At 39.1% G+C, this 16,068-nt stretch overlaps 1 protein-coding gene across 1 annotated transcript in view; it reads right to left on the reverse strand.

Annotated features, from left to right (window-relative positions):
• ldlrb (low density lipoprotein receptor b) overlaps positions 1–16,068 on the reverse strand; it is a 36,224-nt gene that overhangs the window by 16,315 nt on the left and 3,841 nt on the right. The window contains exons 2-6 of the mRNA XM_088341572.1: positions 9,261–9,380; positions 9,027–9,149; positions 6,747–7,124; positions 5,208–5,330; positions 2,142–2,264 (exon numbers count right to left, since the gene is read on the reverse strand). Coding sequence (XP_088197698.1) covers positions 2,142–2,264; positions 5,208–5,330; positions 6,747–7,124; positions 9,027–9,149; positions 9,261–9,380 — 867 coding nt within the window. The remainder of the gene's footprint in view (positions 1–2,141; positions 2,265–5,207; positions 5,331–6,746; positions 7,125–9,026; positions 9,150–9,260; positions 9,381–16,068) is intronic.

A 16,068-nucleotide genomic window follows, 5' to 3' on the forward strand; every position in this document is an offset into this window, starting at 1 on the left:
GAAAAGTTGCCTGCCCAGCCATAAAGTTGCCTGCCCCATTTTTCTCAACTTGAAACACAATAAGACGACTAATCGCAAAAAAAACCCCATTGTTACATAGTGTTAAGGATTGATAATCAGAATATATAACAGAACAACACATTAAAATTAAGTTTATTATAAATCTACTTATAACATTCATTGCATGTGTATGACATCGCTGTTTTCCATCTGGCATCAATATGTATCTGTATTTACTTATCTTCATTCATACAATTTTTGCGGTGCGTCGTCAGCTACAAGCCACGTGAACTCTTTCCATGATGCCCTTAATGTACGTTTACGTTTTGTAGCGTCATCAATTTTGTTAGCTTCTTTTGAATCTTTCTTCTGGGGCTGAGGTTTTGGCTCGATTCCTAACCACTTCTTAATTTTTCTTGTGCTCTCTGTGCGTCTACTTTGGAAACTGATATGCAAATGCACGACCTTATAATGCTCGGGAGAGTCCGGAAGCACGAAGTTATTCGATGCAGGGTTGTGATTGGCTGCCGAGTTTGCAATTTGCCAAACGAACCGAAATTTCCTAACCGAAAGAAGATTTCGAAATCGGAATGAAGAAAACATTTGATTTGGAAAAAAAAAAACAACAACAAAAAAACAAAATATTTTTTTTCTTGAAAAAGTTGTCGGCCACCCGGGCAGAGACGTTTTGTAAGTTGTACGCCCGATGTAAAAGATGCACGTCCCGGGAGTCCAGGCAGACGTTATTTCAGACACTGCTTATGCTTATCCATATATTTACTCACTCTGTTCATTTGATGTTTCAATGTGTCCCTTCATTTAGTACTTCCCCAGCAATGTTTCCAAGTGGTCTTCTGATCAGTTTGCCCTAATCTTATACAACCTTCAAAATCCAGCTAGTTCCAGTTTTAACAAAAGGTCTCTTGTTAAGATGTGACTTCCTTATTTGCCTGGATAAGATTCATTTTCAAGCTCAATTTCAATCCACGTCCCTGTCTTATAAGACAGTGGTGAGCCATTTTCTCAATGTTTGTTTAAGGAATGAGTTTATCTTAATCATAGGCCCAGGGTATACTCTGTTCAATCCTTATGTCGTGTTAGGGTCTCCAGGGACCCGTTTAAAAGGTTATAAAATGTAAAGATTGATGTGTCTCGGGTGCCAAAAATTAATATTCCAATAGGAATATATGGTTCTGGATGGATATACAGTTGGTTCGGATGTTGTATTAACTATATTGAGCGATACTCCTTTGTTTTGGTGGTCAGGACTGAGTTACACCCCAAGTCCAAATTGACCTGCTCAAAACGTTAAGTGGTGCCAATTCCTAACATAACATGAAGGTTGATTGTAATAAACAATGTTGGTAATTACGCCGTTATGAATAACATGTTACCAGCAAAAAATCTGATGAAAACATTACAATGTATACGTGGCCCATTCAAAGGGTTTCTTCATTTTCCTCGTGCTGAGGTTTTTGAGTTTGTCCTTGCCCTCATGAAGGTTTAAGATCAGGGGATGCTTTAATAGTAGTGTATTCAGCCCTTTAAACATGAATTGACTTGTAATGTACCAGCATTATTTTTTCAGTAACAGGGTAATCTAACAAATTTTTGCCATGTTACAACACCGTTACCATTACTGGCGGTCAAAATCAGTGCGTTACTTATGTTTTTGTGCGTGTTTACATGCCGATTGTTATTTTATGCTATTATTTACCATTATCTTTTGTTGCACTCCAAGCGTAGGATAAAACTGTTGCTGGTGAGGTGCAATAAATATGACACGCAGCTACATATTCTTTATTCAACGGTTTGAAACATTTCAAATTCTTAGACATGCAACAACTTTTATTTATAGTAACGAAAATGGTGACTTTCCTGGGTAACTAGTTACTTTTACTGTAGAGTAATTCAGTCACTCACTACTTCTTCCAAAAAGTAACTAGAACAAATGACTTTTTTAAAATACCGTGCCCAACACTGGTAATTAAAGTCCTCAACTGAGCTGCTCGGTTCGAATCCCGGGGTTTGAACACGCGGGCGAGACACGGGCCTTGCAGGCTGCTTAATTAGTTTTGAAATATATTTTCCAGTCTATAAGCATTAAAGGTGTACACAATCGGGTAAAAAGGAAAACATACCACACAGTCCAACTGGCTCATCCGAACCGTCTTGACAGTCTCTCTGCTTGTTGCACACCTTGGTTAAGCTGACGCACTCTCCGTTGCTACACTTGAATTGAGAGGGGCCATCGCACACGTTTTCTATGGAAATGTACAAACAATACTTCATCCATATGTATCTTTATATCAAAATTGACGTTACTGAATTTATATAGGCTGGCAAACAACAGGAATACAGGGAATACAAAGGTGCATCTCAAATTAAAATCACAGAGGGCATTGTTCCAGTGATTCAATTCAAAAGGTGAATTTAATAAGTTACATGGTTGCATTAGGTAATGTTAGTTGCAAAAAAGGTTTAAAAACAGTTCTTACTAAACCCATTCCCTTAAAAAAAACATGTACGAATAATTATTTTACGATAAATGATAAATGCAGTACTTTAAAAATTGAATTGAACCATCAAATTGGTATATCTCAGGAGTAACTTAAAGGCACAGTGTGTATTATTCAGCATGTCCTAGTGAAAATCAATTATATATTTATCCCTCTCGCCCTCTCTCCCTCTCGATTTAGATTTAGATTCACATTTATCAACTTAAGAAAATTAAAAAATTAAAAAAAAATTAAAAAACAAAAAAAATTATATATATATATATATATACTGGACTGTCTCAGAAAATTAGAATATTGTGATAAAGTTCTTTATTTTCTGTAATGCAATTAAAAAACCAAAAATGTCATACATTCTGGATTCATTACACATCAACTGAACTATTTCAAGCCTTTTATTATTTTAATATTGCTGAATTTGGCTTACAGCTTAAGAAAACTCAAAAATCCTATCTCAAAATATTAGAATATCATGAAAAAGTATACAAGTAGGCTATTCAACTAATCACCTGAATCATCTAATTAACTCGAAACACCTTGCGAGGGTTTCCTGAGCCTTAAAAACACTCTAAATCACTGCTGATCTGACTGCTGTCCAGAGGACCATCATTGATACCCTCCATCAGGAGGGTAAGACACAAAAAGAAATTTCTCAAAGAGCAGGCTGTTCACAGAGTGCAGTTTCAAAGCATATCCACAAGGGATAAATGTGGCCGGAAACGCTGCACAACCAAGAGAGATGACCGCAGCCTTAACAAAATTGTGAAGAAGAGCCGCTTCCAGAATTTGAGGGAGCTTCAAAGACAGTGGGCTGAAGCTGGAGTCCAGGTATCAAAAGCCACAGTTCACAGACGTGTCCGGGAAATGGGCTACAATAGCCGTATTCCCATGGTCAAGCCTCTTCTGAACTCAAGACAACGGAAGAAGCGTCTGACTTGGGCTATGGAGAAGAAGCACTGGACAGTTGCAGAGTGGTCCAAAGTCCTCTTTTCAGACGAAAGCAAGTTTTGCATTTCATTTGGAAGTCAAGGCGCCAGAGTCTGGAGGAAGGCTGGAGAAGAGCAAAATCCAAGTTGCTTGAAATCCAGTGTGAAGTTCCCACAGTCAGCAATGGTTTGGGGAGCCATGTCAGCTGCTGGTGTTGGTCCACTGTGTTTCATCAAGTCCAGAGTAAATGCAACTGTGTACCAAGAGATTTTAGAGCACTACATGCTTCCATCTGCTGAAAAGCTCTATGGAGATGAGGATTTCATTTTCCAGCATGATCTGGCACCTGCCCACAGTGCCAAAACCACCAGTAACTGGTGCACTGACCATGGCATCACTGTCCTTGATTGGCCTGCTAATTCCCCTGACCTGAACCCCATCGAGAATTTGTGGGGTATAGTTAAGAAGAAGATGAAAGACACCAGACCTACAAATGCAAATGAGCTGAAGGCCGCTATCGAAGGATCCTGGGCATCAATAACACCTCAGCAATGCCACAGGCTGATTGCCTCCATGCCACGCCGGATTGATGCAGTAATCCATGCAAAAGGATTCCCAACCAAGTACTGAGTGCATCAATGGACATTTTCAAATGTTTGATTTAGTTTTGCTGTTATAAAATTATTTTTTTACTTGGTCTGAGGAAGTATTCTAATATTTCGAGATAGGATTTTTGAGTTTTTTTCAGCTGTAAGCCAAAATCAGCAATATTCAAATAATAAAAGGCTTGAAATAGTTCAGTTGATGTGTAATGAATCCAGAATGTATGACATTTTTGTTTTTTTAATTGCATTACAGAAAATAAAGAACTTTATCACAATATTCTAATTTTCTGAGACAGTCCAGTATATATATATATAAAATTTCTTTTTAAATGCTGGTAAGTTGAGAAATGTTCATTTATTTAACATAACATGAGCCGAGAGGGGCGGGCATAATTGTCTGATATCTTGTCGCTATGGGTAACAAAAAAACGACGTAGCTAAAATGCTAGGCAAATAAATTATAAGAAAATAAGAGCACTTTATCTACTTTAGGCATTTGTAGTCTGTATTCTTCCTTAGGATTTTTAGCATTCATTTTTTTGTTTGCATTGCACAATACAGCGAGACATCTAGTGTTCAAATAATTCACACTGTCCCTTTGAAAAAATGTGTAATATGCAACCAAAAATGAAAAATTTACTGAACCAACATGAAATGTCTCGTATTACTATTTGGACACTTCTACTGTAGGAACTAAGTATAGGTTAATATTTAAACATCGTCCCACCAGGCAAAGTCAATGCAAATGAATTTGAGTCCAAATCCTTCAGTCCCCCAAAAATTAAAGGGATCAATTTCTTCTGGTTTAAATATAACCCTTCTCATGAGGCTCTTTAACTCCACCCGGGGGAGTAAATGCCCACATTAAACCCCACCCCCAAATTTTCATAATACCCTATTTTTATTACAGTGTGTATTTTATGTAGCACTATTTAAATATTCTATATCAACATGTTATATTGGGTATTTATGTATTCTATTTCTTTTATTTTATTACTATTGTATTTTCAACGCAATGATACTGCTGGAAGTGTGAATAAAGTATCTATCTATCCATCTATCCATCTATCAATTTCCCAGGAATTTTCGGCACAATTCTGGAGCTAATAAAGCTTATTTACCAAAGATGGTGCCCCATAAAATAATAATGAAATGTCACCTGTCTGGCAGCCGGTCTCATCGCTAGAGTCGGGACAATCATTAACTTCGTCGCACTGACGGCTGCCATGGATGCAAAGACCACTAGCGCACTGGAACTCATCCAGGCGGCAAGTCGGGCGGGCTGAAAGAAATTATTAAAATGTAAAAACCCCAAATTGAGCAGAAACTTGGACGTGAGCCTTATGATCCGGTGCCTCTGATATGTGGACACCATTGGAAACACGTGCAATATGTGTGGAATTATTCATCAGTCATGAATTATTTTTTTTTACTAATCACAATTGTAAAACAATGTTGGCAACTGGGATCGAACCGGTTAGCAATGGTAAGAGCACCTAATCCCAACCACCAGGCCGCTAGGGATGTGCATGCTTGTTTACAATTCCATAACTTTTGATGCAACGGGAATCGATCCCGGATCACGGCAGGTAGAGTGCTGGATCCCGTCTATTAGACCACCAGAGATAAAGATGACACATGAAAAAGCATCAAGTCTTATCTCATATCACACTTTTTTTCCACAGTATCAGATATGTAAGAGAAACAAGAAAACAAAGTGATTCAAAATCAGTATTTTTTTTTTTAACTTTTTCTTAGCTCAAACTAAGCATAGTATGTGACAAACGTTTTGAATTCATGGGGCTGTGCGTTAAGTCATTTCTTTTAGGACAACTAAATTATTTCCCACAATGCCTTTATCTTTATTCTGTTCAGAATGACCAAATTGCTTCCAACAATGCCTTTCTCTTCATTCAGTTCAGGATCTCGTGCACTTGGTAGAGAGTTTGCGAGTCAGTATTACAATACTGTATTTCAGTGGTGCCCAACCTTTTCTGTACCATGGACTGGTTTATTGGCCGACAGCATTTTCGCGGCCCGGCTGGAAAAAAAAACCCCATCAACAACGTGGTACTGTGACTACAAATTGTGTGATGATGCGATAAAACCTGATGCCTTTTCATTTGTTGTCTGTATCCATTGTGATCAAGTGGAAAGGCTCGCTCTCCGCCATGAGCCGGGTTTGATTTCTGTTGCATCCAATTGTGATGAGTGATATATTATGACTGGGAATAACGCCATTATAAAATTGGCTCATTACGTAACGGCGTTTTATTTTTAGTAACAAGGTAATAAAACTATTTGTGAAAGTGGAATAAGAAAGCTTGATGCTGTTGAGAAAATGGTTGGCTCGCTTTTTTTCGGCCACTTTCTTACCACAGAGTAGGAAGGCGCCCTAACTCTTGAAGCTCATCTTCCAAAAGTAAGTTAAACTCAACTTTATTTATGTTTATAGAGCATATAATTTTATGAAAGTACAAAACAATACAGGTTATTTATACAAGCCTTAAACACACTTATATGATACTTAAACATACAAAGTATAGCACTGAAACAGCTTACGAACACGACGATTGTCCGGAAGCTAACTCGTTCGTAAGTAGGGCAGCGTCTGTATTTTTTGGGGGTGTGCGTTATAGTGCCAAAACCGCACGAAATATGCAGATCTGTTCAAAAGGAATTTAGTTTGAACACTTACTGCAGTTGACTTCATCCGATAGATCTCTACAATCCGTGCCCCCGTCGCAGCGCCAGCTCTTTAAAATGCATTCTCCGTCAGCGCATTGGAACTCGTGGTCCTTACAAGCCGCCTTCTCCTTGTCGAGCTGTCGATCGGCGCAGTTTTCGGGCCACTCGTCCGAGCCGTCGCCGCAGTCGCCGTCTCCGTCGCAGCGCCATTTGTCGGGCACGCACTTGGTGTTGTTGCACTGGAACGCTAGCGGGCCGCAAGTGGGCTTCGGGCAGGAAGCCTCGTCCGAGCCGTCCGGGCAATCGTTGTCGTGGTCGCAAACCATACTCTTGGAGATACACTCGCCCGAAGAGCAGCGAAATTGTTGGTCCGTGCACTGCTTTGCCACTGCAGATGAGAAAGGAGGAATGATGAAATCTAACACTATGCCAGTGGTTCTCAAATAGTGGGTCGGGGCCTTCGGGGGGGCGAAGGTCCGTCAAGGAGTGCAACTACACCACGGCACAGTGGCAGTGTTCTCGTTTGCCCGCGTCCCTGCATCCTAGACGCATCATTTTTGTTGGGGACGCATAGTCTCAAATCAACGTGTGTCCCCGGGACGCAACCTTTTTGCCACAAAATTGTCATCATTCCCCGTTTAATTTTTTTAACAAAGATTTACTGCACTCCAAACTTTTCGTCAGGCAGATCTGCCATTGTTGTTTTGGTCTCGCGGTTCGAGTTTTCGTCTGCAAGCCGATCTAGGCCAACGAGATCTCGTTGTGTAGTGAAAGGAAGTCAGTCTTTTTTTTAGAGAACCGGCTTTTTTGGCTCAACTCATTAAAAAGAGCCGGCTCTCAAACAGCTCACTTGCTTTGATAATTGATATTACGAATTATTTTGTATAAAGAAGTTAAGAAAAAATGGAAGTATAAAAGGAGAAAATAAAAAAAAAGACAGGTTTGTGGTTATCCCTTTAATCGGTATATTACCAACAATAATTTGATGCAGAAAATGAATTCATAATTTGATGATTAAAACTGAATGAATTATATATTTACGATTTCAACCTCGATAACACTAAATTTTGGGGACCCATAGATCTCTCTTGGGACTCATAGATTTTTGAGCATGCGAGTCCCCGGGACCCATCACTTTTCACAGGTAAAATGAACACTGCAGTGGCGTTCTCACTCATGTGTTTACCTTAAGACTCAGTTCATATAGCACAGTGAGAGAGGATTTCTCCTTTCAAGGCGGCCGTGACAGAAAGTAATAGTATTGTACCCCAAAAATTCTTCACTATGCTAACCCTTCTGCTAATGAGATTTTTTTTACTGTTATCAGACACTAATGACTTTAAAAAACCATCAAAATGAGTTTCAGTCAATACCAGACCCTAGCGCCCCTGATTAAAAGCTGCATGCTTAAATTTAGGGACAAAACTCAATTGGGTTTTTATACGAGCTGCACTGGATTTAAAGCCGCAGGTTTAAACAGCCCAAAAAACAAGACCTAATTTGCGTCCTGGCACCAACTGCATGGGGATTTGGCGTAGAAGCTTTCGGCTGCAGAACCCCAACGGCGCTATGCACTCGTATACCTGACACCGTTTTCAGCTGTCTTGTTTTTACAGACGCTTCCCTACTTGCGGACGATTGTTCGTAAGTTGAATTTCTTCGTAATTATTTAGGGTTTATATCAGTGTTTTTAAGGCTTGTATAAGTAATCGGTATTGTTTTGTTGATCAAATAATATGCTCTATAACGTTTCAAAGCAGGCTGAATGAGAAAGCATTGTACTGAAAAACCAAGCGTTGACATTCTGTGATCTGTGAAGGTCTCTGAGACTCCTTGTGATAAACGGCGTCACAAATAAACATCACAGTGCCAGCTTTAGAATTTACACCAAACATATTGAATGGATGTGCGAGATATTAAACAATGAAAATGTCAAAGCTCTTAGCGTGCTAGAGATACAGTGCAGTGTGTTTACACTTAAGTAGAAGCTGGATTTCTTCTTCGGGGTGGATGCTGGGTGAACTCTCACAGCGCCACACGCCAGTAGAGGGATAAGGAAGCACTACAGGACTGTCCTCTACTCGGAAAAGGGTGCACAAACAAAATCTAACAGCAATGTGCGGATATTTTTCCACATCCTGAAAAAAATGATCGTATCTGTTGTTTTGCATAAGCCGAATGCTCGTAAGTAGGGGAGTGTCTGTGGTTCTGAACATTTTAGATAGTTCCTCTGCCCATTTTTGAGAATTTATTGTGTGTACGTATGCATGTATTCATCTTCCTTACTTACTGCAGTTTTCCTCATCAGTGCCGTTTTCACAGTCCTTTTCGCCATCGCAGTGCCAGCTCAGCGGCACGCACTTATGCAGAGGGGCACCGCAGCTCAACTCTGACTCCAGACACTTTCTGTCCGCTGAGAAATGTAAACAGGAAGCATGAGTTAGCAAATTATTAGAAAAAGGAGGAGCAAGCGTGTCTACGATGCAAATTGGACCCGAGGAGGCTACGCGAAATCAAAACCTACCACAAGTTTTAGGCAATTCGTCTGTATTATCGCCACAGTCGTCCACGCCGTCGCAGACCCACCTGCGGGCGATGCAGCGGCCGTTGGCGCACTTGATCTGGTCGGGGTTGCATTCGAACGCTGGCGTGTGGATTGAAAAAAAAAAAAAGTTAGACAACAAAAATGTCATCAATTTGACCTTGTGTCCACAAACCCAAAAAATACTGATAACCTTGTCATGTTTAAAGAGGTTGAGGGTTGCTATCAAAAGGCCACTGAACTTCAGATAACAGGCAAGTGAGAAAGCAACACTTTTTACTATTGATTTCACGGGGTAGGTTTACATGCAGGTACCGTATTTTCCGCACTATAAGGCGGACATAAAATCTGATTTTTTTTTTTTTAAAAGCTGACTATGCGCCTTATATATGGATCAATATTGAATTACAAGGTCTCGCAACTTACGGTAAGCAGCCACCGACTCCATTTTTCGCGTAGAAGAAGAAGTGTGCTGTGCATACTGGGAAATATTAAACAACGATTCTCTTATTTGTGCGTTTGTATAAAGACCCTGAAATGGCTCCTATTAAGAGACACGCTTACAACGCAGAGTTTAAACTCAAGGCGATCAGTCACGCAGTAGAACACGGAAATAGAGCAGCAGCGAGAGAGTTCAACATTAATGAATCGAACACAAGAGTGGCTCGAGACGGCAGAATTAAGAGTCCCCCTAGGAACTCGCTAACTGAACAATGGTTCCATGGGTGAATTATGTAAAACCCACTACAACGTTTTACATTTTACAGTTATTATGTTATTGCTTTACTGTTATTGTTTTGCACTTGTTGTTTTTGCACATTACGAGTGTCACTATATTGCGATTGCACTAATGTTTAATTTACCATAACAGTATCAGACGTTTTTTTCGTGTTGACTAAATGGAGGAAAAGTAAAATGTTATGCCTTGCTGTTGTTCAAAGATGTTTAAGATGTGTCACGAAAATGCTTTACCTCAGAGAAAATAATAAAACGGCTGTTTACTCATTTTGGGAGTGAATGGAGTTGTGGAAAGCTTGTTTGTTATCTATTAATAAAGTTTGACTGACCTGTCTGACTGTTTTGTTGACATTCCCTTTAGCGCGGCACGATCTAACGGTTGCATAACATAACTACATCCTCTACTGTAGCCAAGTCAAGTCACATTTATTTATGACGCCCTTGATCACAAAAATGTCTCGAAGGACTGCACAGGATTACAATTACAAAATTGCTCAATTACCTGATCTTAAACCAGCATGCACTTATAGCGCCTAATAATGGGGTGCGCCTTATGTATGGAAAAAGTTTAAAAATATATCATTCATTGAAGGTGCGCCTTATAACACGGTGCGCCTTATAGTGCGGAAAATACGGTAATAATCTGATCGGAATATTGTCGGTATTCCGCTGATGCAAAACCATATAAAACATGCACAATAATCCGATTAAGGTCTGAATGTGAGTTTTCAGATTACGATGGTTGGGTTGGTCCCGTCATTTCCGATTGCTTGTTAATGTATTTGCGTTTAAGTAATCCAATTGCCCGTGCAGTTTCCCTCATCTGTGATATTTTTAGGACACAAAGCACTGTGGGACTTTTAGTACGGAGACGAATGATGCATGCAAACTCAGACATACTCGCTAAAAAGCCTTATTTGCATTCAATAATTTCCCTGAGACATTTCCTTTTTATTTTCTGCCCCAATATAAAAAGGTTACATTTGTAGGCATCCATATATAGTGTAAGTCCATGCTTTTGGCAAGCAATTGGGTAAACACATGAGCCACAGCAATAAAGCTCACATTTGCAGAATTGTATTTAGGTGGATTTTGTGAGTGGCATGAATTAAATCTCCATTCTAAAACTTAAATTTGGAACGGACTTATATTTGCGTGATTACGTCGCTGCAGCTTCAACGTCAAAATCAGTATACTCGCAAACGTTATGTATACGGGGCTGATTGTAAACGATTCATCCGGATTTCTCCAAAAATAGGTGTTCCGTTTCCATTTGTATTATTGCCTGCATGGAAACATACACATACTATTTTATTACAAAAGTGGAAGCTGATGATCAAATGTTTGATTGTGAAAATGTAAATTTGCAAAATAATAAAAGGGTCTGAACTTGAAAAATGAGAAAATAGATAGTGACACTATCTCACTACTGGCTGCTGATTGGTTGCTAACTGCATCACAGAGGTAATCAATAGACAGAAATCAGACTAATACTGATACTGAGCAACAATAAGACCCCTAGCAGCTCCTTCTTCGACTTTGACCCTAAATCCCACCTCCTTGTGACGCAAACGGGAAGCTTTTTAGCATTTACAGGAAAAGCTTTCAAGTGACTGCACCTGTTCTGCTAGCATCACAACGACAGACAATCCACAACATTTGCAATCGGCCCGGAACCCAGCCAAATTTCCTCGTGCCAATATTTCTCAGGCCAAGCCCTTTTCTACAGCAATTTCAATAACTTTCTTTTTTTAATCATATTTGTTCTCCTTGGTAGAATCCTGAGATTGGACACGTTTTATAAACATTTAAAAAAGATTTCAAGATGGTTGGACCTCAATATAATCATCATATCTGTACAATTTTATCTCTTGTCCACATTGATGCGGTATGAGCAGCATCAATGGTCATTTTACAATGCGAAAAAAAAATATATTTGTACATTTTATATATATATACATAAACAAATACAGGGAACACAGACAACTCACTCTCTTATTCACACCTAAGGACAATTTGGACCAGCCAATTAACCTGACATGGATGTTTTTGGAATGTGGGAGGAAACCGGAGTGCCCAGAGGAAACCCACGCAAGCATGGGGAGAACATGCAAACTCCACACAGGAAGGTTTGATCTCATGATCTGAGAACTGTGCCACACACGCGCTGCCATTCTTATTTCACATCTAATTCTATTCAAAAAGAGCAAAATAAAAACATGTTTACAGTCAAGAACAACAACAGAGTGCATGTTTAATTACTGAAAGGAACTGTTTGGAATGTGGAACTCTGCCACCATTTCCTTGCTTGTCACATTATTGCAGCCTCAATTAGCTTTTTAATGATACACGTGCAAGTTGGGTACTTCTTAGACACGCTTGAATAAATTCTACTTCTTTTAATTGTTTGGGGGGTTTGGACTTGGCCTTTTCTTACCTTCACCATTTTTATGCTGCACTGACAAACAGAAATAAAATAAAAACATGCGGGAACAAGAACAACTTCAAACTACAGCACTCCTGCAGCCCTCATTCCTGAAGCCTAATGGTTTCTGCCCCAAACAACACTGATGAGATAAAAGCTTGAACTCAGTTGAGCATTGTTACAAACCACTTAATAGAGAAAATATTTAACTCTTAACTTTTTAAGGACACCTGAAAGAACGCATCCCACCTTACTTAAAGGAGCATAATTTCCTGCTAACAGAAAAACTAAACTTTAACTTTTTTTTTTAAATTATAATTTCTCTTTTTTTTTTTTTTAGGTTTTTCAACGTGCTAGGCTGTAATTGAGTGCTGATCACAACTCTAAGTTTAGCAGAAAGCACTGCTTTTTCTCTTAAATATTAATTAAAATCAGATACATATGCTCCCCTACTTACAAACATTCGAGCTACGAACAATTTTTTTCGGGATGTCGAAAAACATCTGGACATTGCTGTAAGTTAGATTTTGTATCGTGTGCACCTTTTTCCGAGTACAGGACATTACTATAGTGACTCTTTTCGCCACTAACGACGTGTGGCGCTTTGAGAGGTCACCCAGCATCCACCCCAAAGAAGAAATCCGGCTTCCTCTTCCTAGTTTGTGTGTAAACATATGATACTGTATCTCTATCTTTCTTTCTCTTGAACTTTGACATTTTTATTGTTTAATATCTCGTGCATCCATTAAATATGGTTGGTGTAAAATATAAAGAAGAGGTGAGCTGTTTCTTTTGAATTGAAAGTGGAATACGAAAGCTTGATGCGGTTGAGAAAATGGTCAGAACGCTTTTTTTTCAGCCACGTTTTACCACGGAGGAGGAAGTTGCCTAAATCTTGAAGCTCATCTTCCAAAAGTAAGTTAAACTTAACTTTATTAATATTAATTTATGAAATGTTTATTTTAAGTACAAAACAATAAAGGTTACGTATACAAGCCTTAAACATACTCGTATAAACCTTAAACATGCATTCCATAAATAAATATAGCACTGAACTTACGAACGATCGTCTGGAACCTATTTTTTCGTAAGTAGGGCAGCGTCTGTACACATGAACTGCATTTAAACAATTGTATTTTGTACAAATTACTTAATCGTTTCTTGAAGCTCCCCACAATGACAAGATTTCCAGATAAAAATTGTAAATAATAATGGCATACATTCCATTGTTACAATATTTTCTCTTTGTGCAGCCAGCATGAAAACACTCAAAAGGTTGTTTGCTACACAATGGCTTTTCAGACTAAACACTTAAGACCTGGCAGCAGTCGCTGTACTTTAAGGTCACTCGAACAGCATTTAAAATCTGCTTAGTCACAAAACCCTCCATTGCGGCCTTGCGTCAAATCGGATTTTCCGGAGTAAAATACTTAGCTAATTCATTCCCAAAGATTCTATGCCAGATGCTTTTTCCATCCAAAATGTGCGTCACACCCACACACACCACAACTCCCAAGTATTTCCCGACTTCGAACCGGCTTCCTGGGATGACATCATTACATTGAGCGTACAGCATGGTGCAAGTATACCGCAGGATTGCCACACAGAGTGGTGGGTGAAATTGCAGGATGCATGACTCAAATCATTGAGTAATTTATTAAAAAAAACACAAGTTTGACCTCACTAGAAGGCAATCCACAACGATCTTAAAGCAGCAAGTAGACTCAAATAGTTTACACACACCAAATAGGAAAAAATATACACTATTCCCTTGATTACCCCACGTGGGATAGTTATATGTGGAACTTGTGGAGATAAATGATCCACACAAATTCCGGCTACTCGCGAAAAAGCCTCATGTTGATTCTTCCGGAACCTGTCCATTTCATTTAATCCCCTCTCGATGAAAATGCCACAGTGGTATCTATCTATTTGTAGTGAATTTCACATTTGTATTCATCCATATGCAGTGTTCTCGTTTGATCGCGTCCCTGCGTCCTAGACGCATCAGTTTTGCTGGGGACGCATTGGGTCAAATCAATGTTTTTGACACCAAATTGTCATTATTACCTGATTACTTTTTTTTTTTTTTAAACAAAGATTTACAACACTCCAAACTTTTTGTCAGGCAGATCCGCAATTGTTGTTTTGGTTTCGCGCCGATTTCGGCAAACGAGATCTCGTTGCTTCGAAATGACGTCGTTGTTGTGGCGGTTGTCGAGTGAAAGAGAAGTATACCTCCGTAAAAACAGTTGGTACTAGGTGCAAATCAACAAAAAATTGGTAATTTCTTCAGTGTCGGTAATGAGTCGAAACATAACACAGAAACTGGTAACAACGGCAATAATTCCGGCACGAAAAAACGGCGGAGAAATTCTTCAGAAGACCGCGAAGGCAAGGAAAACACGTGTTTTGAAGCGAACGATTTGACGAAAGAAAATAAACAAAAGAATACTCCGAGCAAGAAAAGGACTTTTCTGCCAAAATGGACTAAATTATATTCCTGGTTACGCTATGAGGAGGATGATAATGGATTGGACCTTGAGAAGGCATTCCAACTATGGCGGGACAGCAAACCACAAAGAATATATGAACTGAAAAATTTGAAGTGATAACTGCTTTGTATTACCAATTAACTGTGATGATTAAAACTACAAGAATATATAAATATTTCAGCAATATTATTTTGTATAGTGAACAATATTGTGAACTGAAAAATCTGAAGTGATAAATGTTTTGTATTACCAATTAACTGTGATGATTAAAACTGAACGAAAATATAGATTAATATAATCATTTCAGCAATAATATTTTGTATAATGTACAATATTGTTGTGAACTGAAAAATCTTGAAGTGATAACTGATTTGTATTACCAATAAACTGTGATGATTAAAACTGAATGAATATATAGATTTATATTATATATTTGTCGCGGATTTACAATTTCAACCTCGATAACACTACATTTGGGGGACCCATAGATCTCTGTTGGGACCCATAGATTTTTGAGCATGCGAGTCCCCGGACCCATCACTTTTCACTGGTAAAATGAACACTGCATATGTAGTGTAAGTCTATACTTATGGCAAGCAGGGTACAAGCACACCTTGTGAACAGGCGGGACACAGCGATGGAGTCCGCTTTTGATAGCAAACAAGCATGGTACTTTGTAGTTTTTAGTGAGGGCCTTGGCGAAAACTCAAATAACCTATCCTACTATTATTAATATTACTCTTCATTATTATGATAATGCTCTGCCCCCCACTCACACACTTAGGAGATCAATCACACCCACCAACTGACAATAGCTGAACTAGTTTCACTACTGCAAAACTCAATACACACCACTTCTTTCCATCATAATTCCCGAGTAAACAGCGATGACTGTCATACACAATTGCACTTGGATGATTAATGACGCGGCTATTGAGTTTTCATGGTACCACGTCTGCAGTTTTACTTTTATCGTGTATATTGGGTTATCTATGGGTATTGGGTTTGTATCTATATTTCTTCTGAATATTTATGGATCTATGTATTTTCTCTTAGCGGGCAGCACGGCGGCGCAGTGGTTAGCGCGTGTGCGGCACAGTTCTGAGGTCGTGGGAACCTCCTGCGTGGGTTC

The sequence above is a fragment of the Urocampus carinirostris genome, chromosome 8 (assembly GCF_059441175.1).
Source record: "Urocampus carinirostris isolate Australia breed hairy pipefish chromosome 8, RoL_Ucar_1.0, whole genome shotgun sequence".
Classification (NCBI taxonomy): domain Eukaryota; kingdom Metazoa; phylum Chordata; class Actinopteri; order Syngnathiformes; family Syngnathidae; genus Urocampus; species Urocampus carinirostris.